This window comes from Sycon ciliatum, chromosome 13 (assembly GCF_964019385.1).
Source record: "Sycon ciliatum chromosome 13, ocSycCili1.1, whole genome shotgun sequence".
NCBI lineage: Eukaryota > Metazoa > Porifera > Calcarea > Leucosolenida > Sycettidae > Sycon > Sycon ciliatum.
The window spans coordinates 9,068,921-9,096,177 of record NC_088655.1 but is presented as its reverse complement, the minus strand read 5'-3'; the positions used below and the strand labels follow the sequence as shown (position 1 = coordinate 9,096,177).

Below are 27,257 nucleotides of genomic sequence, written 5' to 3'. Positions count from 1 at the left end.
AGGTAAACTCGGTACGGATTGACTGCACAATGTGCAATGTTTGTACAAGGTCCGTGTCGTATGACCTACAGACAGGAATCCACCTCCACAAGGCGGCCATGAAAGGACGAGATGGTGGGGCGCTCTGGCGGTACTTTACGGTACTGGAAAGCATGCCTGAACGAAAGACAAAAGTGAAGCACTGACCAAAGCCAACACAAGCAAAGCCAGATTGAAACAGCCCGGGCATGCTTTGTAGAACATACGGTAAGTTCTTCAAAGCCTTACCTGCGCATGCACGCATACCACGGACGCGCACAGCTTGCTACCGGCACGCCAGACACAAACGCATGCGCCCCCCCCCCCCTTCCCCGCACACACCGAGGTACCCACAGAACACAGCGTCTGTTCAGAACAATACGCCGGCCCATGACCGGGGTGAACCATGACACAATGCTGCACTGCTGTACAAGATAGGACAAATTATAATCGTAGCAACGGTATTCGCGGTAAGCATAGTAAAATGCACAGACATGATGGCTGCATGGCCACGGTCACCGATTGAGAAGAGACCCAGGAGCTTACGCAAAGCAATGCACGGTGCCCCCGGGGTACAACTAGACGGCCGTCAAGCAAAACAACGCAAGATAACTAGAATAAAAAGAAGAAGGAGAAGGGAGTGCGAAGACACAGAAGATGAAAATAAGAGAGCGAAAGAAAGAGAGAGAGAGAGAGAGAGAGAGAGAGAGAGAGAGAGAGAGAGAGAGAGAGAGAGAGAGAGAGAGAGAGAGAGAGAGAGAGAGAGAGAGAGAAAGAGAGGATCCAGGCAATGTTAGCGTGCCAATATCAGCGTCCAACCCAAACAACAGGGTGTGAGCGGATCGGCACTGAAAAGAAAAGAAAAAACGAGAGAGAGAGAGAGAGAGAGAGAGAGAGAGAGAGAGAGAGAGAGAGAGAGAGAGAGAGAAGAGAGAAATAGGTTGAGATTATCAAGAGCCTGTGAGTCAATGCTGGCTGCTGTCTCGTCGTTTCTAGCAGCCGGACAAACTGGACATGTGAGAAGGCATTTAGAGGAGCAGCCTTGCCCGATCTAACGAGACGCATATGAGAGAGATGAGACGAGGCACGGATGGCACACACACACACGCGGGGACTGGCCAGCGAGGGTAGCACTGTGTCGAGTTAGGCAAGGCGGGCAGCACTTGGGGGTCACCACCGTGCCGTGCAATCACCCAGGCAACAACGCCCCTGACGTCGACGCCATAGCAACCAGACTGACACGGCGAAAACTCTTCGGCCGGCCAGCTGGGGGACAGGAGCGGCGTGCGGCCTCTAACGCTCTCAAGCATGCAACGACACCCCTAATACTCTTCATAAATAAACAGCACCAGCACCAGCATGACGGAACAGTACGGGGCAGTTGCATGCGGCCATTCTCCTCCTCCTCCTCCACACAGCAATTAGGTGAATGACATGGGCAATGGGAACAAAGACGAGAGCGAGGAAATCAGCTGAACTTGTTTTTGCTTGATAGTCAAATAAGACAGATTATGATGATGATGATGATGATGAATTGATGATGTTAATGGTTGATGACGATGATGGTAGCAATAGTAACGATAGTGGGATTGGCCGACATGATTCGCAGAGCGTGCTGAAGAAGAAGAAGATGATGATGATGATGATGATGATGATGATGATGATGATAATGATGAACACGATCCATGACAACCCTGCACCCACGCGTATAGACGGCGGGTTGGTCAGGAGAAAGCGACAAACCAAAGTAAAAGAAAGGGAGATGTCAAGCGGAAAGCTGACACTGCTGATGCAGCGGCACCAGCATCACCAACATGACAGGGGGTAGAGCCAGCTGACTAGCCCCGTCCACACACAACCAGAGCTTGTTTCCAGGCACAGTGGCGGGTAGGCTGCGTTGCAATCGGCAGAAGAGAAGAGAACGCCGGATGGACTCGAACAGACCAACCGATAGGCTCAACGCTAGCAACTACGTGACCAGCTTGACAGCCACGCACGCACACACGGCAAGTTCAGCGCCATGTGGGGAAGTAGCCAAACAGGAGCTGCTGCTGCTGGAAGGCATGCTGCTTTCGCAGTCTGGACAGGCAAGTACGCAGCAGACAGGCCAGGGCGTGCCACTCACCACCACAACCGGAGAGGCTAGGAAAGTGTTATCGCAAGGACGAAGCCTTCAGCACGTGAAGCGGCTCACCGCCGTTGAGCACGGAGGCAGAGATGTGATGGCAGGGACGGTGGTGGTGGTGGCTAGATCGGAAGATTTAAAAAAATATAGAGAGAGGGGCAAAATGCAGCTAGACCTAAAAGCAGCACAGCGTAGGCAGGAACACGCAGGCACAGGACCAAGTCAGCAGCAGAGGCAACAGCACAGTGCCGTAGGTAGTTGGCACACCTCTGCTGCATCCAATGTTAGTCAGCAACAAACAACGACGACGACGACAGCAACAACAACAAGGACACGAGCAGCGGCGCACCACATTCTCAAGATAGAGTCGGTAGCAGTGATGCACGGCGGTGCATGGTTCTCCAGCAAGGCTAGATGCGGACGATGGGTTTAGTCACGGCTCCCATCAGGTTAGAGTATCAGTTTTACAGCTACGTTGGTTTTCGTTTCCCGGCGCACACAGTCACGGACGACAGAGTACAGTCGGTTTCTTTTGTTGGTGTTTTCTCCGTTTAATTTTCTCTGCAATTACAGCCCGTAGCGTACAGCATGGAGCGGATGTCAACACTGGCCTGAGCAGATTGCTGCATGGACGGCTGTCAGCATCAGCACAATGCATGTATACGGGACACACACTGTAGTGTTGCTCGGCTATAGACAATACACACGACACAACGAAGATATTAGAGCGGAAGCCATCGGGTGACGTCGGCCGAGAGTAGACAATTACTAAGCATTACCATTGCCATGCCTGCTAGACCACCATCAGCACACCGACGCCGACGTAATGAAATCTAACAGGCCACGGGGAGATTAAAGCAACGACGCCGTAGCGTTCACGAAAAAGACCAGCTTGCTCAGCGGGACGATACCCGTCAACAGCGGGACACAGGAGCAAAGTTGCAACAAAACTGGTTGAGCAAGAAGAAACAGGGCAGCGGCTACACACAGCCGTGGACAGAGACGAAAAGAACGGGATGCAACTCAGAGCTTGGACTTTGACGAGCGTGGCAATGGCTGCCTACATGGATTCTTCGAACTGGGACAGCAAATCCATTTGCTCCGTCAAGTTGACTTGCATCTGCGAACACGACAAACAGAAAAGAGAAGAGCAAAAGAAACTTACAGATCACGCCCCTTCTCCCTGTGATAAATGCACGTATGAAATTGACCTCTTAAAGGGGAAGTTATGGCAAAAATCAAAATTCCACCAGCTGTAGTCTTCGGGGTGCTGAGTCGAATGGTCTTGGTCCGAGAAAGCTGAGACGCTCCCTTCCTACTTGAATCCCAATCGAACTCGCGCACTTCCACCGAAACTGGGTGACTGCGCCCTACTAGATGGGGATTTGTATGCAAAATGTCACTAAAAGCGCCATTTCGTTCTTATAAAAGCACGGATGACCGCGATTGGCCCATATGTTGTAGTCTTTTGGACGCTGAGTCGACTGGTTTTGGTCCGAAAAGGCTGCGATGCAGCGTTCCTCCTTTATTCCCAATCGAACATGGTTGAACAAGCGGTCACGTGCTCCTGGGTGCCGAAATCACCTGGTCACCACGCCAGCAGGCGACAACTTTCACACCAAGGTTCAACTCGAGTTCAACTCGAGTGACAGGACTGCACCCAAAAAAGGTCAAACAGGCTAGTAAGTTGTACCCTGCAGGCACGGTGACCAGGTGACTGGTGTACGCAGGAGCACGTGACCGCTTCTTCAACCATGTTCGATTGGGAATAAAAGAGGAACGCTGCTTCGCAGCCTTTTCAGACCAAAACCAGTCGACTCAGCGTCCGAAAGACTACAACATATGGGCCAATCGCGGTCATCCGTGCTTTTATAAGAACGAAATGGCGCTTTTAGTGACATTTTGCATACAAATCCCCATCTAGTAGGGCGCAGTCACCCAGTTTCGGTGGAAGTGCGAGAGTTCGATTGGGATTCAAGTAGGAAGGGAGCGTCTCAGCTTCCTTGGACCACGACCATTCGACTCAGCACCACGAAGACTACAACTGGTGAAATTTTGATTTTTGCCTTAACTTCCCCTTCAATGTCTGTGGTGCCTCCTTTGCACCATAGCTGGTAGCTCGGCTTATTTAGCTCGTAGCTGTGCTGATGAGGCCTTTATGGCCGGAACAGCTTGCTGTCTACAGCATTGAGATTGACCTCCGTGCAACACTGAACAACGTCATGTAGGTGCCGCTGCAAAGTAGACCATGAGCGCATATGCACATCCCTCCATGGGTTCACCTGCACCACACTGGCACGCATACGGGAAAGCCTGGAAATGCGCATTGCGATGACTGACGATAGTGAACTCAGGGAGAGCTTTCTCACCAAGACGGACGCCAGGCACGATTTCCTGTACGCAAACTGAAGTACAATAATATTGAAGAGCTGGAATGCGAAGCCCGATAAATCCACTTCATCGCTTTTCGGAAAATAATGACCAAACACGGATTCCTTTTATGTGTGCGGTTTGTATCTAAATCCATATTCGGGTTCCAGTTTTGAAATGATTCTAGTCGGATTTTGAATGTGAAATGTTGGCTTGTTGTGACCCCAGACCTTTTTGATTACGCTGAGCTGAAAACTGATTTTCTCAAATTTGGCGATTAGCGGGTTTCGCATCTCAGCTCTTCAATTTGACCTTTAGTACAGAGCGGTTCATTGCTATCTCAACTAAAGCAAACCATGTAGGCATTGCCATTAACGAGGCACGTAGCCCGCATGCGGCACATGCACCCCCCAAAAAAAATTTTTGACCTAGGTTCAGCATGCACATGATGACTAAATGACGTGCACCAGCCATCCTACACATACCGTAAAGTCTTGTATAAAAGCCGCACTTGAAAAGAAGCCGCCCTCGAATAGAAGCCGCAATTTTTGGGCCCATCAAATCACACATAAGCCTGGTTTCAGTGTTGTCGCGTGCATTAGCCGGGGCTTATATGCCTATAAGCCGGTGATGGAGTCAGGCTTGTACACAAGACAGGCTTATACACGAGACAGGCTTATATGACAAGCACCACTCAATGACCAGGCTTGTATGCGCAAACTGCTGACTTTTGGACGTCAAAACCAACATTTTCCAACGGGATTTTTTTTCTTTTTTTTCGCAAGTGTACGGTACCATGCAAACATGAACATGTAAAAGGCGCGCTCACCAGTCTTGCGTAGTAGCCCGGCTTACGCACGCGACACGTGGCGCGTCTCGTGTACTGGCCCGGCTTATGCATGCGACAGGCTTGTACGCGAAAAGCTGTTGCAGATTTCATGCTTCTACACGAGACAGGCTTATGCACAAATCCGGCTTATGCACGCGACATTACGGTACATAGAAATACCTGTCTTGTATAGAAGCCTGTCTCATATAGAAGCCTGCAACATTTCACCAAGAAAGTCATAGAAGCCGCGGCTTTTCTACAAGACTTAACGGTATGCGGCCGTGCACCCCCTAAAAGAGAGGGAGCAGCTATGCCCCTGCTAGACTAAACACTGCCAACTAACCCCTATAGGTGCCGCCACTACCCTACACACAGCCAACTAACCCCTTCTTCCTTGCGCATCCTGGCCGCCTGCTCTCGCAACTGCCGACGACGCTCCATCTCCTCTTTCTTGGCCAACTCCTGCTGCTCCAGAAGTCGCATGGCACTGGACTCGCTCTCAATCCTTCAGCAACACACATACACGCACACGCATGCACACACACGCACACACACACACGCACGCACACACACGCACACACACACACACACAACGGAAAACACATACACACTCGCTAAGTAAATGCGGGAGAGAGAAAAAGAGAAAAAGAGAGAGAAAAAGAGAGAGAGAGAGAGAGAGAGAGAGAGAGAGAGAGAGAGAGAGAGAGAGAGAGAGAGAGAGAGAGAGAGAGAGAGAGAGAGATGGAGGAAGGATAATACAGATAGATAGATAGTCTGACATACTTCTTCCTCTCCGCCTCGAGGCGCTTCCTCTCCTCCTCCTGCTTTGCTTTCTCCTTGGCCTCAATCTGTCTGCGTCGCTCCTGGAATACAAACACCAACAGCAACAGCAAGAGCAACACAATGTTGACTACAGGAACAGTTTCTAACGACTCACACAGCACCGGTCATACCTGACCCGTCCAATCTATACAGGTTAATCAATTACATCACGAGTCGAGATGCTTCGGCAAAGTTGCGGTACAGCGACGCACTATCGACTCGCTCTACGTACATGATTGTACAGTCCTGCTCAATAAAATCCAGTCGCGTCACTCAAGTTTGCACCTTGCATCATTCCACAGCCCAGTGTTCGCAGGTCTAGGGCTGCGCAACGCCCGGCATGGCGTACTTGAGTGACACGACTGGATTCCATTGAGCAACACTGTACATAGAGTCCACGTGCGGTTCCGGAATGCTGCTGACTCATCGCTAATAAGACTTCTTTCGCATATAAAGCTCCATAAGATTTCAATGAGGCTCAATGCCGAGCTGGGCCCAATGGCCCGATTCTATGCAAAAACAAGCGGCCCACAAGCGGCCCACTGAACCTCTCAATCGCCTAACGGGAATGAAAAAAAACAACCATATAAGGATGAAGACCAACAGGCAACAGCAACATGATGATTGGTGACCACTACAAGAATACCGTACATAAAACACAAGTAGCACCGTGTGTGGCTGATTACATAGTCACTGTGCATGCAATTAGTCAAACAGGTTCAAGCGTATTCGTGTTTCGCTCTTCGCCGCTCCGTGAATCCACATCACGCTACAGTGGAGATCGGATATAACAACCTTGCATATACCGACAGATTGAGTTTAGCGACACAATCTTGTTGCCCAAGTCGTTTAGTAAGTCCTTTGCGAAGATCGGGTTTGGTGACGGATCGACTATAGTGACATTTTTGTTCTCTCCCAAAGGAGTGTTGTTATATCCAATCTCCACTGTATATCAAACGACATATCACTGGAAAGCATATTTTGTTGACTTTCCAAACGAGCTGTGATTAGCGATGATTGGAGAAAGGACACCAGAGTCACGACTAAATTGAACACTGCTGCATATGCATTGCACAAATGTATGCACTGGCAGGACGAGTATACTCATACTCGGGACTACAGGATACATGTTTCGAGTTAACTCGTCGTCGGTCCTCAAAGGGCTTAGGAGAGAGACATAAGAGAGGTTCTGCAAAACGAAAATGTGTACGAACTTTCGCTCTACGTCACGAAGTGAGAAACTTCGCACGAACTTTCGCAACTGTGGACGCGAAACTTGCAGGGAACGCGAAATGAACTTTCGTAGGAAGTTTCGTGAGATTGGGTCATGTCGTACGTGCACTTGGCGCGTGCAAACTACGAAAATGTGCAGAACACAAAGTTCGTGCGAAAATTCGTACACACTTTCGCAAGGCCTGTCGCGAAACTTCGTTCGAACTTTCGTTGTGCAGAACCTCTCTATAAGCTACGCACCTTCTCATCGTTTTCGTCCTTGAGACGCTTAATTTCCTCAAATGACGAACGCGATACTGAGGAAGCTGAGCTATTCGTAGAGGCACTGGAAGCAGCCTTGGTGGAACTGACACCCTTATAGGCGTCGGCCCACTTCACTTCCATCTGTGCATCAACAACAACGACGACAACAATACACATACATACACACACAAACACACCACACGGAAGTACACAGACAAGGAAATAGAGATACAGAAATACACACACAGACACACAGACACACACACACACACACACACACACACACACACACGGAAATACACACACAGAAATTTCACACAAAGCGGCAGAGATCAGCAAAACAGATAAACAACAACATTTCAAACAGGACAGATCATTATCTGATAGCAGTCATATTGGGAAGGTATGTCAGAGTCAAAATGCCCAAATTGTACAGGAAACTTTGGTCTTAGATAGTGGCCATCTCCAACAGTATCTGGCTTAGCAATTACAATACAGCCGATCGAGTTCTGCAGAATGCAGCACATCACTCCCCCTCCCCCACACACACACTCACACACAAACACTGATCTAACACAGTTAGCTCCTACCTTCTTCGTTTCTGTCTCCTTTTTGACTGTAAGCGCAGTAGTAGCAGCAGACACCATCAGAACAACATGCAGGAAGCAGCAGGGGAAAGAAAGAACCAAGAGGAAAACCAAGGTCAAGTATGAGCTGGAAGAACTATCCGACAAAGCACCACAGAGATCGAAAGACAAACAGACAGACAGACAGACAGACAGACAGACAGACAGACAGACAGACAGACAGACAGGCAGGAGAGCGAGGGAGGGGAGAGCGTGGGGAGGGATAGAGACAGAGAGAGAGAGAGAGATAGAGAGAGAGAAAGAGAGAGAGAGAGAGAGAGAGAGAGAGAGAGAGAGAGAGAGAGAGAGAGAGAGAGAGAGAGAGAGAGAGAGAGAGAGAGAGAGAGAGAGAGAGAGAGAGAGAGAGAGAGAGAGAGAGAGAGAGAGAGAGAGAGAGAGAGAGAGAGAGAGAGACACACACACACACACACACAAACACACACACACACATACACACACACACACACACTGATATATTTTAGGGCTGCTCACCAGTTGCCTGCTGACCTGGGCTTGTACCACCACCTGACCAAGAGCACAGAAGAACAGAACACAGTCGTCCCTCTTTAGTCCGGCACTAGATAGACGGTGACCAGCACCTTTTATAAACCAGCACCATTCTCAGTAACCAAAAAGTCCTCTTCATGCACACTGCAGCAGGAAATCAGATTTGTGAATCCAGCACCCTTCCTAATCGAGCAGAATTTCCATAGCACAAATGGTGCCGGATTATAATGGGACCACTGCACAGCCATTTACACGTACTTCAACCTAGCAGCTACAAATACTGTTGTGGACCTTACCTATGCCAAAGCCAGCCCTGCCAAGAAAACCGCCCGACGGAGAACCACTGGGCGACGTCTTCTGCAACACACACACACACACCATTGGACCATTGGACGCCCATCGCCGGAGACGATGATAGCGATGCTACAGCAGAAGCCATAGCAGCTTGTGCTGGGATTGCACCATTCAACAGCTTGCAAGGCTGAAGAATTGACCGCCACTATTCAGCCTGGTCTACACCACACAGCTATGAAGTGGCTTTTTCTGGCCAGTGAATCCCTACTTTTTGGTCTTTTCATTTTTTACACACACATACATACACACACACACACACGCGCACGCACGCACACACAAAGTTCAGGATAAAAAAACAGTTGCAAGCACGATTAAAGAAACAGCACATTTCATGGAGTATACACAGCACCTCATTGACCCCGCGCGTTCCTCATTCTTCACTCCAGTTGGCCTAAGTGAAGGCTAGCCAAGCTTGCTTGGCAATGCTAACGCGAAAAGGCTGCTAACAAATGAATGATACGCAGCAGTGCATTCAAACTCGGATATACGGGCAGTGTGAGGACAGCATTGATTCTTACCCCCTCTCCCCTCCGCCAACACACCCACCCCCATGGACGGGGTGGGGTTACAAGCCATACCCACTCACACACGCCCAGTGTGGCAGATAGGGTCAGCACATAGACTTACAAGTGCGGGAGAGACCGGCCGACTGGTGCTCCTGCGGCCGCATATGGTCGACACCGGCACACTGCTCTGGCGACCGACAGCGGCAGAAATGCCACTCGCCAGACTCTTCGAGGCACTAGCTTGAAGCCCGGACTTGACCTTGAGGGCGGCCAGGGCGGACATGTGATCGGCAGGAGATGACGGCTTGGACACGGGACGGCTGCTGGCGGCGGAAGCTGTTGCCGAAGGCTGTTGTCGCGGTACGGCTATTGGTGCTTGAACGGTCTTCTTGCCATCATCTAGCATGCAAGTATACACACACACACACAAAACAATAATAGAACAAAATAGAAATTACAAGACAGCACGCACACACTTTGTTGTGTGACATAAGGCCACCCTTTCTTTTTTCGTTGTTTAACGTCCGCGCCCGCGTACCTTTTTGCCTCCGACCGGAAAAAAAAACAAGAAAGCAGTAGTACCATTAATATGCGAAGTTGTAAATACATGATTGTGTAGTTTCACAGTGTGCCGATCATGACCTTAAACTTATAATCTTGCCTCCCGGGCATGCCTTTGTCTTGGGTTCTTTTTCTTTTTTTGTTGGCTTTTAAATATCGTACGGTGTGTGTCCTAGTAAAAATCCAGATGTAATGAATTCATGACATGCTAACTCTATGCTATGTACCTGTTTTGTTGGATTCATCAGGCATGTGCTCCAATGTACCATCAAAGAGTGTTTTTCTATGCCTGCAAGTGCCGTTAGACCCAGATATATTGTATATATCACATGCTTTACTGGTCAAAATGTTTGATTGGGGTTTCCAGTATTTGGAATGGGCTTTTGTTTTTTTTCCGCCCTCCCGCGTACCTTTTCGCGAAAAAAAGGACGTTAAACAATGAATTAACAAAGGGTGGCCTAAACGTGGGATCATTTTATTCATAGCTACATTCAATAAAGCCTCTACCAATGAACCACCATGATGCCTACGGCCGTGTTAGTTCCACTGTCCACATGTCCCGTCTGTTCCTGTCAGTCTACACAAAGGCATTCACGCGACAAAGACACGAGAATGCTGCCAGTTTGTCCACAGCCTGGTCCCCCGCAGCAGCCGGGGTCATGAGTCACGCCAACGCGCCGCTGTAATATACACTCACCGGAATCAGAGTCGGAGCCGCTGGAACTCGACGAGGAGCCACTGGAACCGGACGACGAGCCAGAGCCAGAGCTAGAGCCGGAGGAGGAATCGCTGTCGCTGCCACTGTCGCTGTCACTGTCGCTGCCACTGCTGCTGCTCCCGCTGTCGCTGAGCGAGGCACGCTCGGGCAGCTGGGCCATCAGGGGGTTGTCAGAGTGCGGCTCACCTAGAACACCGCCAACGCCGCGACTGTGGAGTGCGGACGTCGCCGCCATGCCCGGTGAAGGCGTGCCGCCGATGCCGGCAGCTCCGGCTGCTGCGGCGGCCGCTTTCTTCTTCGGTGTGGCGGCCACCAGGCGAGTGCTGACGTCCTGTGATACGCATACGACGGCAGGCGGGAAAGAGAGCAACAGAACAGAACGCGCAAACACTGCTTATTGACGATCGACGATGAACACCTCAAAGACACTTGAGACGTATGCACTTGGACAACAGTCATTGAGGGTAAGACAATTAGTGTGAGATTCAGGTGCGTAGCTCGTGTATAGAGAGTGCAGTACGGTCAGCACAAGTGGTACATGGTCACCACACCACACATCAGTGTCTCTGGTAGCAGGCACATGGTCACCACACAACACATGTGCTCTGGTAGCAGGTACATGGTCACCACACCACACATGTGGCTCTGGTACATGGTCACCACACCACATATGTGGCTCTGGTACATGGTCACCACACTACACATGTGACTCTGGTACATGGTCACCACACCACACATGTGGCTCTGGTACATAGTCACAACACCACACACGTGGCTCTGGTACATGGTCACCACACCACATATGTGGCTCTGGTACATGGTCACCACACTACACATGTGACTCTGGTACATGGTCACCACACCACACATGTGGCTCTGGTACATAGTCACAACACCACACACGTGGCTCTGGTACATGGTCACCACACCACATATGTGGCTCTGGTACATGGTCACCACACAACAGATGTGTGCAAGATACGTCCCTGCAAGAGGCGAGAGGCATTCATGATTACCATTTTCGAATCCACCTGGTGCTCAGAGCTGGATCCATGTGGCAAACTTACAGTCAATCGCTCCTCCAGCTCGCGTTTCTGCCGTGCCAAGTTGTCTTGCCGCGATTCACCAGTTACCTTCTTCTTTTGAGCTGCTCAAATGCACAGGCACGCACACAGAAACACACATACGTACACAGAAACACACACACACGCACACACACACACACACACACACACACACACACACACGCACACAAACACACAAACACACACTCACAGAAACACACACACACTCACACACACACAGAAACACACACACACACACACACACACACACACACACACACACACACACACAGAAACACACACACAGATACACACACACACACACACACACAGTGAAAACCTGGTACAATCAAAACAGACAGCAGGGAAAGCCAAGCGGTAAAACGGTGCAGTACAGTAAAGCTAGTCTCCTTTCCCAGTACAGCACTGCTGAGCTCACTACAGGATGGAAGCTGCTCACATTTTTTAACAGAACAAAACAAAACAGTATGGTCCTCACAAATAGAGTGGTTGCACATCTCGCCAAAGCGGCGCAGACCCCGAGTGGCATGACGCAATCGCAGGTTGGCAGCCATGTTGGTGCACACGTAGCACAGGAAGAACATCAAAGAAGAGTGAAACGAATGGGGTTTGGGCATTATTTCTAGCTTGTGTGTTGTGATTGAGAAGTCGCCTGGGACTGTTTGTTGTTGAATCTTTCAAAGTGTGGAACGTTCAAAATGGCACAACAGACTGTTGCCGCAGGTGCGGCTACTGCTACAAGCGCAGAGTCGCACCTCATTCCACAGTCTTTGTGCCCACGTCTGTGTCTATGTCTCTTCCATCACCGCTTACAAGCCTCTATGGCCCATTTCACCTGTTGTTGAGTCATCAGAGTCTTTTCGTCAAATGCCAATCAATTGTGATTACGATAAGTGAGGAGCAAGCTGAGAACGTTGAAAAGGCCACCAGATCCCAGGCTGGCAGCAGGCTCTGGTTCGAGCACCGCGCAGGACGGGTCACTGCATCTCGTATGTAAGACGCATGCCACACGGTTTGAGCACCGCTCAGGACGGATCACTGCATCTCGTATGTATGACGCATGCCACACGTCCGTAAGCTCACCGACGAGAAGCCTGATTATAGGGGCACTCCGGGAATTTTTTCGGTGGTGTGTTCTCTTCATGGGGGCCTTATATGGCCCCCAAGGAATGGGGAATCGCGAAAACTAGACCCAAAAAGTCGATATATGAAGCCAGGGAGGGCCAAGTTTGTCTCCTCTTTTGATGGTTTTGATGACGTCACGTGTGATTATTCAAATTTTCTGCATTTGAAGATCTTAGTTGTTTGAATTTTCTGGTGATGAAGAACGATGTTTGGTCGACATTCCCAGCTTCACGACTGCGGACATACTCTAAGGAACCTGAAGGACCCCCTGAGGTGCCCCTGGTAGAAGCGCAGCCTGATGAGGGCCAGGAAATTGGAGCTGACGACTTCACTGGTCCGAGTACGAGGATCCCGAATTTTTCTAAACGCCGTGAGGCATATGGTCAGAACAGTTTTGTTTAGACAAGCTGACGCGAAGTCGGGGTGATGTGTGACGCATGTCAAAGGGCTGCCAATGCTAACAGCTGCAGCGCTCTCTCGACAGCGAAGGTAATCGACTGCCCTCTGCATCACCCCATATTTCTGGCAGGAACACCAATCGTTATTTTCTTGTCCCTTTACCATCCATTGAAATCCGATGGGATGATCCGCACTCGATTGTACAGAGAATAGCACAGTCTAAAATGTTTACCTTGAGTTGGACGTAACTTTGGTTTCCCTCGGACATATTGACATCAAATTGGGGCATCATGGAAAGTTCATGACGAGAGCAACACTAAGAACCCAAACTCAAACCCATGCGGCAAGGTAGACCGGTACGTAACTCCAAAAGGCTCAATTACGCTGCGGGCCCGCGGCACACGGCTAACACTCTTGGCGTCACCGAAGAGTGCGGGCCCACCGGCCTTCGATATCAGCGGAGCCAAGGTTGCTCGAGCGGTGACAACCAAAACAAAACCAGGGTGCACGCGCCGCGCTGAAGCGCCTTCGCTGGCGTGCAGCACTGGTCAAGCGCATCCTATGGGATTGAGTTTGTGCTCTTAGCGTTGCTCTTGTCACGAGCTTTCCAGGATGCCCCAAGATGATGGCAATTGCTTAAGGGAAAACTAGAGTTACGCTCAATGCAGGGAAAAAATTATACGGTGAAATTCTCCGTATGCATTGATTGCGGATGGTAAAGGGTTAAATTATGTCAAACGCGATCAGAAGAGTGGCAGACCATTATGGAGCAAGCCGTGCCACAAAACCCTAAAGCAAGTGCCGGGTTAGCGGCACATGGCTTGCTACCACAATTGCCAAATGAATGACACAGTTTCACTCCGCACATACCATCCCAGGAACTCTCCGCTCAACAAACAAACAAAACCTGGTCCAACTCACTCTGTGGTTTCTTCTTGCGGGAAAGCTCGTTGACATATGCATCCAGCGCCCGAAGTGTAGAATTCCCAAGCACCGCAAAGTCGACCTCGAACCCACTTTCGGCCGCCTGTTGCTTGTAACGAGGAGATTTCTCGCGTCCCTGAATTATGTGCAATATCGGCATTAACTTGTCACCTACATGCAGAGAGAGAGAGGCAGATCATCAATGATCAAAAAGCAACACTCTGTATGCAGTGGTGGTGGACGCATAGACCACCACGCCTATTGCAATTATCTGGCTGGCATAGGTAGCAGCAAAACGTGTAGATAACCTCCAGCAGGGGTTATGTAGTGTAGATCTACATGTACACTTAGTACAGGCAATGGTACCTAAGGCTAGCAGGGGGTTATGTACATCTACATGACAGGCAATGGTAGTGGCTAGGGTTATGTACATCTACATGACAGGCAATGGTAGTGGCTAGCAGGGCTAAGGCTAGGGGCACCTCGAGATCGCCTGCCCTTCTGCCGAGGCATACAACCTAGGCCGGGCACCGGGAGGTGTATCGAATAATAATTCGTGGGGAGGGGGAGAGAGAGAGAGAGAGAGAGAGAGAGAGAGAGAGAGAGAGAGAGAGAGAGAGAGAGAGAGAGAGAGAGAGAGAGAGAGAGAGAGAGAGAGAGAGCAGGAGCGTACGCGTACGCAGGGTCACCTCTAGGGGGTTTCCAACCGAATCACAAACAATGAGTTTTACCCTTTTAAAAGAGCCCTAGGATAGGTATAGGCATAGACGAATATTATTTTACGACTTCCAGTCAAGAGTGTTGTTGTTCACAAACATCTCTGCGCGCGAGCTGGCGCTGCATGAAAGGTCACCAGATCCGCGAACGGAGTCAGCCACCTGGAAGAAGTCGTCTTCAATCAAATCTTTGCACTGTGCCTTGCACGAGCTTGAATCAAATTTCGAGAGAAGGTGGGTTTCTTGAACACTACTGTCGATCCTGGAGCGGACCAGGGATCGATTTTTGAGCTACTCTTGGCTAGAGAAGGACAAAAGAATGAACTTTGAATTACAGTCAGACCTCGCTTAACCGCACACATCCGTTTTCCACAAAAATATCCGGATAGGCGAGGGAACCGGATAACTGAACACTGGTTATGTTGGATGCATCGCGGATGTTGTAAATCTGTAACCAGCTACTTTCTTCCGGTTTGCGAGGGATCCGGATAAAGGAGGACCGGATAAGCGAGGTCTGCCTGTACAATTATAGTAACTCCATCTCACTTCGAAAAAAAGCGTTCAAAGGACATAGTCACTGTACTGTAAACTACTCTTCTGTACGAAGACTGAGTTCGAATTATCCAACCGGTGCATGTTTCCAATTTCGAATTACGCATTCGAATTCGACTTGAAGTGACTTGCAGGAGATCAGTACGACGAAAAAGTTCGAATTACACGGAATGTTCGAATTATACCGTATTCGAATTAGAGGGAGTCTACCTGCATCTCAAGAAACATTGCTCGCAGCGCTTCGCGAATTGTTTCTACCGACAGTTGAGAGTTTTCTAGTCGACCTCAATACTTCCATCGTTGGATTAGAGCGAGATTTGACCAAGTTGCGATCTGTTGAAATGTTGCACTCTTGTCAGATCGATCGCGCACCCTACCCAAAAATGCCCAAAAACGTTGCTCGTTTGGAAAATTGGGGGGGGGGGGTGTTCCAGGCAACGGGAAACCCCTGTGCGTAAGCGGCAAAAAACAGAGAGTGTCAGGCACCAGTGAACACATGCACACAATGGCTGCAATAAGCCATGCAAGCAAAAAAAGGAAAAAAAGCCTTGCTCTGAAATTTGGGTATATAGACGTCACCACGGCTAGTAGAGTCTGTCCAATATTTCAATCATCACCGCAAGACTTGTAAAGAAAAACTTTTCTGACACGTTAACCCTGGAACAGATGCAGGGACCTCCTGAACATGAGACAGAATACTTCCCATGCACACTAACCAGGAGGGACTGCGGTACGGAGAGTAGACAAGGCAAATGAATAGTTACATAATCTACTACCAACTGTACTCTTGCCACGTCTGAGCAAGGGAAAGGACGCTGTACTATTAAATAGTGTTGAAACGATCTCACCGGATACTCGTTAGCTCGCTCGCCAGAAACTCGGCTCGTTTGTGCGGCCAGCTCGTTTGCGCTAACGAACACCGTACACCGTACTCCGTACACATGGCAGTACATGTCGACCGGGGAGTCGTAAAATATTTTACGACTCCCTGGTCGATCGATCTAGAGTCCAGTCCCGATCCCGCGCAAAGTGAAAATCACTCGCAGTTACAGGTGACTGTATGCCTGCACGACACTTGAGTTGTTTCAGTTGTCGTTGCAGCTTTGGTGGACTCTACTGATGTCTTGTTCCGCATCTGCTGACCTGTCGAAGGATATGCTTCGGTCACCTCTCCATTCGAGTGAAAGTTACGCTCAGTTGTTTGGAAGTTTTCTCCCGCGATGCAGCGAAGACCAGGGCTACTTGCTATCTTTGCAAAACGGTCTATTCTTACAAAGGCTAATCGACGATGGCGCTGAAAAGACATCTCGACACCAAACAGCAGTCCGAAGTGAAGCAGCAGCAACCCCAAATGCCGGCGGTGATAAATTTGAACCAGCTGAAAAAAATCGAACTTAGAAAAAAAATTATTCAAAAAAATAATCATAATTATTTGCCACATCAATGAAACTCGTTAGCTCGCTCGATAGCTTGCTCGTTAGTGGAACTGATCGCTCGTTTGTTATAGATACGCTCGTTTCAACACTACTATTAAAGGTGCGTTCTTAAATCCTCTCGGAAAGTTAGAGACTCTCCAAAAAGTTCGAGAGCTGTTCTTATATCATCCCCGTCTTTTAGGAGGCTCTCCAAAGCTCTCCAAACTTCAGAGGCGGTTGAAACTTGGAGATTCCCGCAGGTTGGGATCAGCGCATGCGAACTACGGCTAAAAGTCACACTTTGATCATGAGTGTACGCATTTCCCTTTTCGCATACGCACATGTGCATAGTACATTCATCGCTGAAGATCGTGGCCCCTTTGGCGCTTCGTATTGCTTGACATGTGCAAAATATCTCCGAATTCTTCGAGACCCGTTCTTGAATTATACCAGTTTCTTCGACTTCTCTTTTCTTCTTCTCCGAGAAGCTAGAGAATACAAGAACGCACCCTATAAAAAGGCAGCTAATTTTATAAGTACCGTAAAATGCCGCCAGAGTCCGTCGTCTCTCCTATGCGCCCCTCCCTGACTTCTTGTCAGGGAAGTGATTGATCGTATCCTCGTATGACTCTGTGATGCCGTACTGTACTGCAGACGCCTGCTCGACCCGGTTGAAAATGTACGCAACAGTGCCCACCCTCTTGACCAGGAATCGCACAAACCCTGAGTTTTGATGGGTCTATACAACTCCCTGCTCTTGACCTTTGGTCGGTGTACGAGATGCACAAACAGTTTTCGTAGGGTGAGTACTTTTTCATGTAGTAGAGAACGCATCAAGTAAGACTCGCCCATCCGTCCCCCCCCCCCCCCCCCCCACCACCTGGACATACTCGAAGGGTGGCGGAGGTAGGGGCGCTCTGGCGGGATTTTACGGTATTAGATAAACGACGCAGAGACGACAATTTTAATATATCGATAAATAGAACTACTCTGCCGCCATCACCATGTATCATCAAAGTCAAAGGTTTTTCGAACATCGATTTTCAAGCAGGCAACCTTGGTAAACCTTGACAACCTCCAGCAGCAAAGTTCCCAGATTCACTAGTTACTACCCGTGGTCGTGCCAATAATACGGGGTTATACTATTAAAGTACGCACCACACATCGGAAATGTTCCAGCGCCTTGTGAACACCTTTCGAAAGCAAAACTGCCTACGAACATAGTAGGTACTTCCTCCGCCCAGGCAAAATGTTCGCTTATCTCCTTCAGCCCACTGACAGGTGTCTGACAACTATTTTTACATCTTGTGCACTTCACCATAGTAACAACTGGCACACTGGTAGCAGAGCTGGTAAGAAACACGACCGATCGTACTGATGAAGGAGGTGAAGCGCGTGGAAAGTGTCGATATGAAATACTTGCGCTTCTGGAAAAAGTGTGAAGTACCAGGGTAGCAGAGCTGGTAAGAAACACGACCGATCGTACCGATGAAGGAGGTGAAGCGCGTGGAAAGTGTCGATATGAAATACTTGCACTTCTGGAAAAAGTGTGAAGTACTACCCGATAACGAGTGCTGCGTCGGCTGATGACAAAGGATGAATTCTACATTTTAGACTTGGATAGGTTCTTTTGATGTTCAATGACTTCCTCAACTCATTCTGAGTCGCTATAAGCCGTTCTGAGAATCTGGAATGTATCAGTAAAAAGTGTAAAGATAAGCGAAAATTTCGCTTTGGCGGAGGAAGTACATGTACCGTAAAGTACCGTTGATCCGCCCCCTCTCTAATTCCCGCCCCCTGTCGATTTTCTACCTGTGAAGCGATTTCGGCGTGTACAACGAAATACGATGTTGAACCGACGCTTGCACTGCTGTACACGATACGGGCCAATCCAGGATGAAAATGTGCACAATCCAGCACATCGAGTTTGATCCTCGACGTTGTTGTACATCTTACTGCGCTTCACTGCCTTGATCTAATTTCCGCCCCTGCCGAAAAACAAACTGGGAAGCGACATGGCGTGGGGGGGGGGGGATCAACGGTATTTTACGGCACGACTATACTCGGCAAAAAATCCGGCCAATGCTGCATGTGGTAGTTGACTACGATGCCGGATTTTCTTGGCAAATATTGTAGTAGGTAAAAGCCTGTAGTATTGCACTCCAAGTGTTTTCTGTACAGTTTTTCCCCAGCCACTACTCCAGCAGCTGAAGCAGGAACTGGATAAAGAACAACAAGACAAGCAAGGTTATATCAAGGTTGATTGGCCCTAAGAACATAGGGGAACGAGTGCCTTTTCTTGGAATTTCCCCTGGCGACAAGAACAGTTTAAACAGCTTTACGAGTAGTCGAGTGCATGCACTAACGTGGCAGTTTGTTGATGTTCTGGCTGAGGTCACGCTTCTGTTCGAACGTCATGGGCGGCGCGTCGTCAGCCACATCATCCTCGTCGCTGAACGAAGTGGTAGCGATGATAGACGCGGCGCTCGCTGCTGGTGTGGTCGGCGCCCGCTTCGCTAGCGGCCCGTGGCTCGCAGCAGTTCTGTAAGAAACAAAAACAAAGCCCGCGCGAACACACAAGCACGCATAAGCAAACACCGGAGAGGCAGACTGCGCTCAGGGGTAATCGGTTATTCCCACCAAACCATTATCGTCTTGTACACCCCCCCCCCCCCCCCCCCCTAATCCGGGCAGATAAGCCCATGGCGCATGGCCAAATATGGACTGTATGCTGTATGAGTACTGTAATAGCCATTATTCTAACGAGGCGCATATATAACGATTTCCCAAAATTGACTGGTTTACGTGTACCAAAGGTAACGATTCTCACGCATTCTCACGCATTCTCACTCATTCTCACTCATTCTCACTCATTCTCACGCATTCTCACTCATTCTCACGCATTCTCACTCATTCTCACGCATTCTCAACGCTCAACAGGACAGTGTACTGTAGAGGCAGAAAATTTCGTCGGTCAATAATTTCGCCCAACTCCAAAGAAAAGGAGTTCGTCCGGTTGAAATTTTCGTCCGAAGATCATAAGAGTGTATAGAAACGCTGGACAAATTGATATTCGTCCTACATTTAAAGGGGAAGTTAAGGCAAAAATTAAAATTTCACCAGTTGTAGTCTTCGGGGTGCTGAGTCGAATGGTCTTGGTCCGAGAAAGCTGAGACGCTCCCTTCCTACTTGAATCCCAATCGAACTCGCGCACTTCCACCGAAACTGGGTGACTGCGCCCTACGAGATGGGGATTTGTATGCAAAATGTCACTAAAAGCGCCATTTCGTTCTTATAAAAGCACGGATGACCGCGATTGGCCCATATGTTGTAGTCTTTTGGACGCTGAGTCGACTGGTTTTGGTCCGAAAAGGCTGCGATGCAGCGTTCCTCCTTTATTCCCAATCGAACATGGTTGAACAAGCGGTCACGTGCTCCTGGGTGCCAAAATCACCTGGTCACCACGCCAGCAGGCGACAACTTTCACACCAAGGTTCAACTCGAGTGACAGGACTGCACCCAAAAAAGGTCAAAACAGGCTGTAAGTTGTACCCTGCAGGCACGGTGACCAGGTGACTGGTGTACGCAGGAGCACGTGACCGCTTGTTCAACCATGTTCGATTGGGAATTAGGGGCGAACGCTGCATCGCAGCCTTTTCGGACCAAAACCAGTCGACTCAGCGTCCAAAAGACTACAACATATGGGCCAATCGCGGTCATCCGTGCTTTTATAAGAACGAAATGGCGCTTTTAGTGACATTTTGCATACAAATCCCCATCTCGTAGGGCGCAGTCACCCAGTTTCGGTGGAAGTGCGCGAGTTCGATTGGGATTCAAGTAGGAAGGGAGCGTCTCAGCTTTCTCGGACCAAGACCATTCGACTCAGCACCCCGAAGACTACAACTGGTGAAATTTTAATTTTTGCCTTAACTTCCCCTTTAATTTAGTCCAAAAGCTCCTTGGACGAAAAAGACGAAATTAAATTCCAGACGAATATTTCTGCTTATACAGTATACTGTAAAAGCCTTATATACAACGAAGTGCTAATTCTAACGAGTTAACGAGGAGAAATCTGTCGTTAAAATAGAAATCGTTATACAGAAATCGACACATATACTGTCCTATTGAGCGTTGAGGATGAGTGAGAATCGTTATCTTTGGTACACGTAAACCAGTCAATTTTAGGAAATCGTTATATACACAAGAAAGATTGGAAGCTTTGTCACAACTCTAGTTTCACGTATTACTACGATCATCAGGCAACTGATGGCTCCGAAACGGGCAGCCTAAACATAAGGGGGAGAAATCGTTATATATGCACCTCGTTAGAATAATGGCTCTACAGTGAAATCATGCATGTGGGTACGCTGGGATCAGGTATACACGTCCAACACCCCATACGACTATGCCCAGGTGGCTGTGTGGGGTGTTTATGGTACAAATCGTGTCGTTGCGCAATGGGCTTATTGGAACCGAGCACGGCACGTACAGCGAAACCTGTCACTAAAGACCCACCGTGACTAGCGACCAGCCTGGTACTACAGACCACTTCGCCAGGCACGGACGGTCTCGCATTCATACAACTATGGTTGTGCGGTGCAAACCTCTAACTAAGGACCACCTGGCACTAAAGACCGCTTTCTCTGGCCCCAGGGGTGGTTGTTAGTCACAGGGTTTACTGTAACTAGGAATTGCTTGTGTAAACCAACAATATGCACACCTACTGCAGGAAAGTAAACATTTTCTCATGCCAGCCAATAGTTTTCGGGACAATTTTTCTTCGAAAAACACATACGCACGCACACACGCGCATCGCGAGTCCACCACGGACACGAACACCTACTTGGCAGCGGTATCTTTGGCAGACTTCGTCTTCTTTTTCGGCTTCGCCTTGGTAGCCTTGCCAGCCGCAGCAGCTGCTGACTTGCTGGCGGAGTTTGCTAGCTGAGAGGAGACCGGACGAGAGGCTGCCGTTGGTGTGAGTACGGCAGATGCACCCGTGGCGGACAGATTCTTCGCGGATTTCTTCTTCTTGGCCGGAGGTGCAATGGCCGTGATGGACGGAGACTCTGCCTCCTTGCCGCCGCGCTCATCGGCTGCCTTGCGTCGTTTGGCGCCGCCACCGCCAGCCAACGAGGACGTCTTGGTGCTGTTGCCGCTGGTGGTGCCACCGCTGGCTGCGGTGTGGCTGCTGGTTTGCTTGTTGTGCTTGCGCTTGGTGCCCTTAGGACGGCTTGACTCGCTGGTCAGCTGGTTCAACTTATCATGAACTTCGCGAAGCTGCAAACAAAAACAAGAATCACGGTTCACACGTAGAGACTTAGGGCATGTTCGATTGGTAAGGATCGGGATCGGGATCCAGACCTCAGATCCCTCGGATCCTTCAGATTCAACTGAACACTTTATTTTGGACCTTGACGGTTGCCATGTTGAAAATGGCGCTCACAAGGCACCCAAAAGGGTGAACGTCGTACTCATCCCGTAGGTCGTACAAAAAGTCAACAAGCTCTATCTCCATCCACGTGTGCGTACCACAATGCGTACAAAAATGATTTTTACCAGCCATATATGCACAAAGGTCACATTTGGATCCGTTGGATCCGGTCAACCCTGCTCCCCGAGGAGGGTTGACCGGATCCAAATCCGAAGGATCCGGATCCGACCAATCGAAAGGGTGCGAATCCAGTGGATCCGGTGGATCGGGATCCCGATCCTACCAATCGAACATGCCCTTAGGTTGCGTTTGGTTGGGCATTTTCAGAATGTAAATGACAACCATTCTGGAATGGGAATCGGCAAGAATCACCTGACCAAACCAATGCGCCAGAATCAATTAGGAATCACTTGACGTAACAATTCCATGTCGTTGTGGAACGGCGGCTGTCTTTTCTTTTACCCGACTCTAGTTTCCTTGAGAGAGTCATGGTACTTCTGAGTTCATGATTTGAGGCACTTGAACCTGTTGCTACATTGTTTGGCTCGTGGCAGCCATTATCATTTTTGATTCCGGAATGAGAATGCTCATTCCAGCATGTGAGGTGTAATGATCATTCTCCAAAAAGAATCATTCTCAGCGATTCCCATTCTGGAATCATGTGGAATGTGACCAACCTAACGAACTTTTTTGACCAACCAAACGGGCGAGAATGATTCCGAGTGATTCCAAGTGATTCCCATTTGGGAATGTGACCAACCAAACGTAACCTAAGGCAACCGAGTTTTCCGCATCCGCGGCAACTGGGAACGCCACCAGTCTCAAGGATGAAGGCACAGGTCCAGCTCCTAAAGAGGTGGTAAGAGAGAAGATTAGACCCACCGTCATTCACTGCATCCCATTTGCTGCAAAAGCCGAGGATGCTAGCTAGATAATAAGTAATAATAACCCCGCCTGGGGGGACAACGGTTGAACCTTTTCTCACGTCTCGAAAACTGTCATACTTTTCCAAATGAGACCACGCAAATTCACCTCCACGACCCCCCCCCCCCCCTTCCCCCATGTGAGAATAGGAGCTTTGGATAGAACTGTGCGTGCGCGTGCGTACGTACGGGTGGACCAACACTCCCCACCTGGTCTTGCAGCAGAGTGAGTTTCCTGGAGCGAGACTGCTCGTCTATATCGTCTCCGCCATCGCTGTCGGAGTCACTTCCATCTCCACTGTCGCCCTCTTCTGCCTCGTCACTGTCCGATTCAGACTGGGACGAATCACTGGACTCCGCTGGCAGTGCATCAACGCCAGCGTTGAAAGCAGCCTCCAGATGCCGCGCCATGTCGACAACATTCGACTCCGGACTGTTGTACCTACAGAGCAGCAGCGACACAACGATTGCAACAAAAGAAAACAGTACTAGTGGTGATGTGCACGAATGTGAGGGGAAAGATAGATACGTAGATAGATGGATAGATAGAGAGAGATGGAGTGAGAGATGAAGAGAGAGAGAGAGAGAGAGAGAGAGAGAGAGAGAGAGAGAGAGAGAGAGAGAGAGAGAGAGAGAGAGAGAGAGAGAGAGAGAGAGAGATGGAGAGAGAGATGGACAGATGGAGAGAGAGATGGACAGATGGAGAGAGAGAGAGACACCCACACACAGATCCACACACAGCTGCAAGCTCACAGGTAGCAGTTGGAGAAGATCAGCCGCATGTCGGCGAGAAACTCGTCCGACGTGCGGTAGGTGGGGAACTTCTCCTTGACACTGGTGAGATCCATTGGCTGCTTGATAATGGAGGGGTAGTCGTGCAGCTTTAGCGTCACGTAGTCGACCGGATGCAGGAAGGGCCAGTTGTAGTCGACGTGCTTCTTGGACAGCAGGTCCTTGACGAGCTGCAGGCACGCCTTCATGCGATCGTTAAGCTTGATCTTGCGCGGCGGCGTGTCGGGCAGGTCGCGAACCGGCTTGCGCACTGTGCGGGTTGAGCCGCGCCGATGCGCCGTGGCCAGTCGATTGCCCTTGCCGCCCCGCGTGGTTGTGTCCGCTTCCCGCTTGACCAACTTCTTGCTCTGTGCGGGAGCGCAAGCACACACGGAAAACACACCGCGAGAGAAAGGGGATCACGCCAGAGCTGCTGAGCACCGTGTATGAATACGACCAAGAGTACATAACCCCCAAGAGTGTGCAACTCCAGCTACTGTAAGACATGTATATATAACGTCACGAGGAAGCAAATCTAACGTTTTAACGGATGACATTTCTTCGTTATAATAAGATCCGTTGAGGCCGTACTGCTTCATGTATGCTGTGTGTGGATATGGCAGAATAGTGCAAGATCGTTAACATATCTTCTCGTTAACCTATGAATTTTGGACAATCGTTAAATTTGCGACTCGTTATAATAACATGTCTTACAGTATGCGGTCTGCGACGGCAGAACATCACATCATGTGATGAACCCGTGCACATTACTTGCACTCTGTGCATGATAGATACGGGGTTGTACGAAACCCTGCTTTGGGTACAACTCTCTTGTGGTCACTTTGCACTGTTTGCCAGCATAACCTTTTGAACCATGTCACGCGATGTGAAGTTCTGCCGTCGCAGCACAGCACAGAGGTTGTGCAGGCAGTTGCACACTCTTAAGGGTTACCGTATTTTTCCGGTTGTAAGTCGATCTTTTACGACTTAAAATAGAAATAGAAAGGGTGGGGGTCGACTTACAACCGGGATTCGACTTATAACCGGGAATTATCAGTATCTTACAAATAATGACCCGCACTGCATGCACGAGTGCACTATGTGTGCACATTTTTGCCAAGTTATTGGCCTTTTCAAGGATTGGGATGTTATAACCTCCAATAAGGAATGTTTACACGATTTGTTGATGTGTTCATAGCAGGGAGTGGTTAGTAGTGCTTCTTTGGGTGAAACCTTTAAAACACAGAATTGAGACCTCCGGATACGGGGGTCGACCTATAACCGGGGTCGACTTACAACCGGTAAAATACGGTACGTACTCTTGATACGACCCAGAGCTGAGCACCATGTGTGGATATGAGGTGATTTTCGGCCACACTACAGGTAGACTCCCTCTAATTCGAATACGGTATAATTCGAACATTCCGTGTAATTCGAACTTTTTCGTCGTACCGATCTTCTGCAAGTCACTTCAAGTCAAAATCGAATGCATAATTCGAAGTACGAAAAGTGCGCCGGTTGGATAATTCGAACCCAGTTTTCGTACAGAAGAGCTGTTTACAGTACATTGGCTATGTCCTTTGAACGCTTATTTCGAAGTGAGATTGATTGCTATCCTTGTAATTCGAAGTTCATTCTTTTCTCCTTCTCTAGCCAAGAGTAGCTAAAAAATCGATCGATGGTCCGCTGCAGGATCGACTATAGCGTTCAAGAAACCCACCTTCTCTCGAAATTTATTTCAAGCACGTGCGAGGCAAATTGCAAAGGTTTGATTGAAGACAATGTCTTCCAGGTGGCTGACTCTCTTCGCGGATCTCGATGGCCTTTCTTGCCGCGCCAGCTCGTGCGCGGAGATGTTGGCGCACAAAAACACTATTGTCGTAAATATTGTCTATGCCTATGCTCCATTTCCGTTCTTCAGAACGACGTGCTGCTGTCCGACGGCCCTTCATGACGCGGATTAGGCAGCGCAGTTCTTTTCCGTTGAAATTGTTTCAGGAAAGCTGCAGTGACTGACAACTTCTTCACTAGAAAATGAAGATGTCAAAATGATTTTGTGTCGACCCAGTGCCAGTGGTTTGATGATCCATTGTACACGACCGGTACCCGTCCTTGCACCTATGTTTCGTTGATGCAAATAAAAATGTGCAAAAAATATTCAGCATGCGATTTCAAGCATTTCGACATACATATCAGTGCATGGGGCTGCATTTGGATAATTAGAAGTTCTGGATAATTCGAAGTTAGGGCCTGGCAATTTGAGGTTCGAATTAAAGGGAGTCTACCTGTAGTGCCATGTACGAGGAGTACCCCAAGATATCGCCATATCGGGGTCCGGCTTTTGTACAATTCGTTTTCGCAGAGCTTACCCTTCCATTATCTTTTATATTGCTGACCCACCCACCATACGGCTTGGGTTGCTGCGAATGGTAGTCAGACCACATTGTCATGTTATCAACTGGCCTCATCATCGTCCTGTAACAGTCGGCATTCTTTGTTGCCGCAGGACTTAGCTTGTGCACATTTTTGCTGCGCTCACCTTTCCCTCTTCGATCCAACCTAACCGTGAACCTTCCATGTTGGAAGGCTGTTGGTTTGAGCACAGGAGATGTGTTACAGCAAGGTGTCAGGTCGTTGAACGTCTCAGTAGCCTGTCAATGTTGTGCCCCGGCATTGCACGTCTATCTTTACTCGTTAGATTTACTTGTTCGTCACATTTCGTTCCACGTGATTTCTTGGCGTGAACGTAAATCAGAACTTCGCATTGCCAGTGGCCACCAATCATGTAGGGCATAATCTCCCGTGCGACTGCTCCAGACAGAAGTAGCAATGGCCCACACAGTAAACCCTGCGACTAACGACCACCCCTTGGGGCCAGAGAAAGCGGTCTCTAGTGGCAGGTGGTCCTTAGTTAGAGGTTTGCACTGCACAACCATAATGTGAATATGAGACCGTCCGTGCCTGGCAAAGTGGTCTGTAGTACCAGGCTGGTCGCTAGTCA

The 27,257-nt window shown here is 49.2% G+C and overlaps 1 protein-coding gene across 3 annotated transcripts in view; it reads right to left on the bottom strand.

The window, feature by feature from the left end:
- Window positions 1–387: 387 nt before the first annotated feature.
- LOC135829612 (bromodomain-containing protein 2-like) overlaps window positions 388–27,257 on the bottom strand; it is a 34,563-nt gene continuing 7,693 nt past the window's right edge. For 2 of the 3 annotated variants that reach the window (XM_065342008.1, XM_065342009.1), the window contains exons 8-22: window positions 24,239–24,624; window positions 23,675–23,927; window positions 21,972–22,408; window positions 19,495–19,670; window positions 14,443–14,616; window positions 11,980–12,059; window positions 10,892–11,243; window positions 9,755–10,032; window positions 9,070–9,130; window positions 8,759–8,791; window positions 8,231–8,256; window positions 7,638–7,781; window positions 6,126–6,205; window positions 5,727–5,847; window positions 388–3,263 (exon numbers count right to left, since the gene is read on the bottom strand). In XM_065342008.1, the coding sequence (XP_065198080.1) occupies window positions 3,204–3,263; window positions 5,727–5,847; window positions 6,126–6,205; window positions 7,638–7,781; window positions 8,231–8,256; window positions 8,759–8,791; window positions 9,070–9,130; window positions 9,755–10,032; window positions 10,892–11,243; window positions 11,980–12,059; window positions 14,443–14,616; window positions 19,495–19,670; window positions 21,972–22,408; window positions 23,675–23,927; window positions 24,239–24,624 (2,661 nt within the window). In that variant the 3' untranslated portion in view covers window positions 388–3,203. The remainder of the gene's footprint in view (window positions 3,264–5,726; window positions 5,848–6,125; window positions 6,206–7,637; window positions 7,782–8,230; window positions 8,257–8,758; window positions 8,792–9,069; window positions 9,131–9,754; window positions 10,033–10,891; window positions 11,244–11,979; window positions 12,060–14,442; window positions 14,617–19,494; window positions 19,671–21,971; window positions 22,409–23,674; window positions 23,928–24,238; window positions 24,625–27,257) is intronic. The other variant, XM_065342010.1, reaches the window with a different exon arrangement.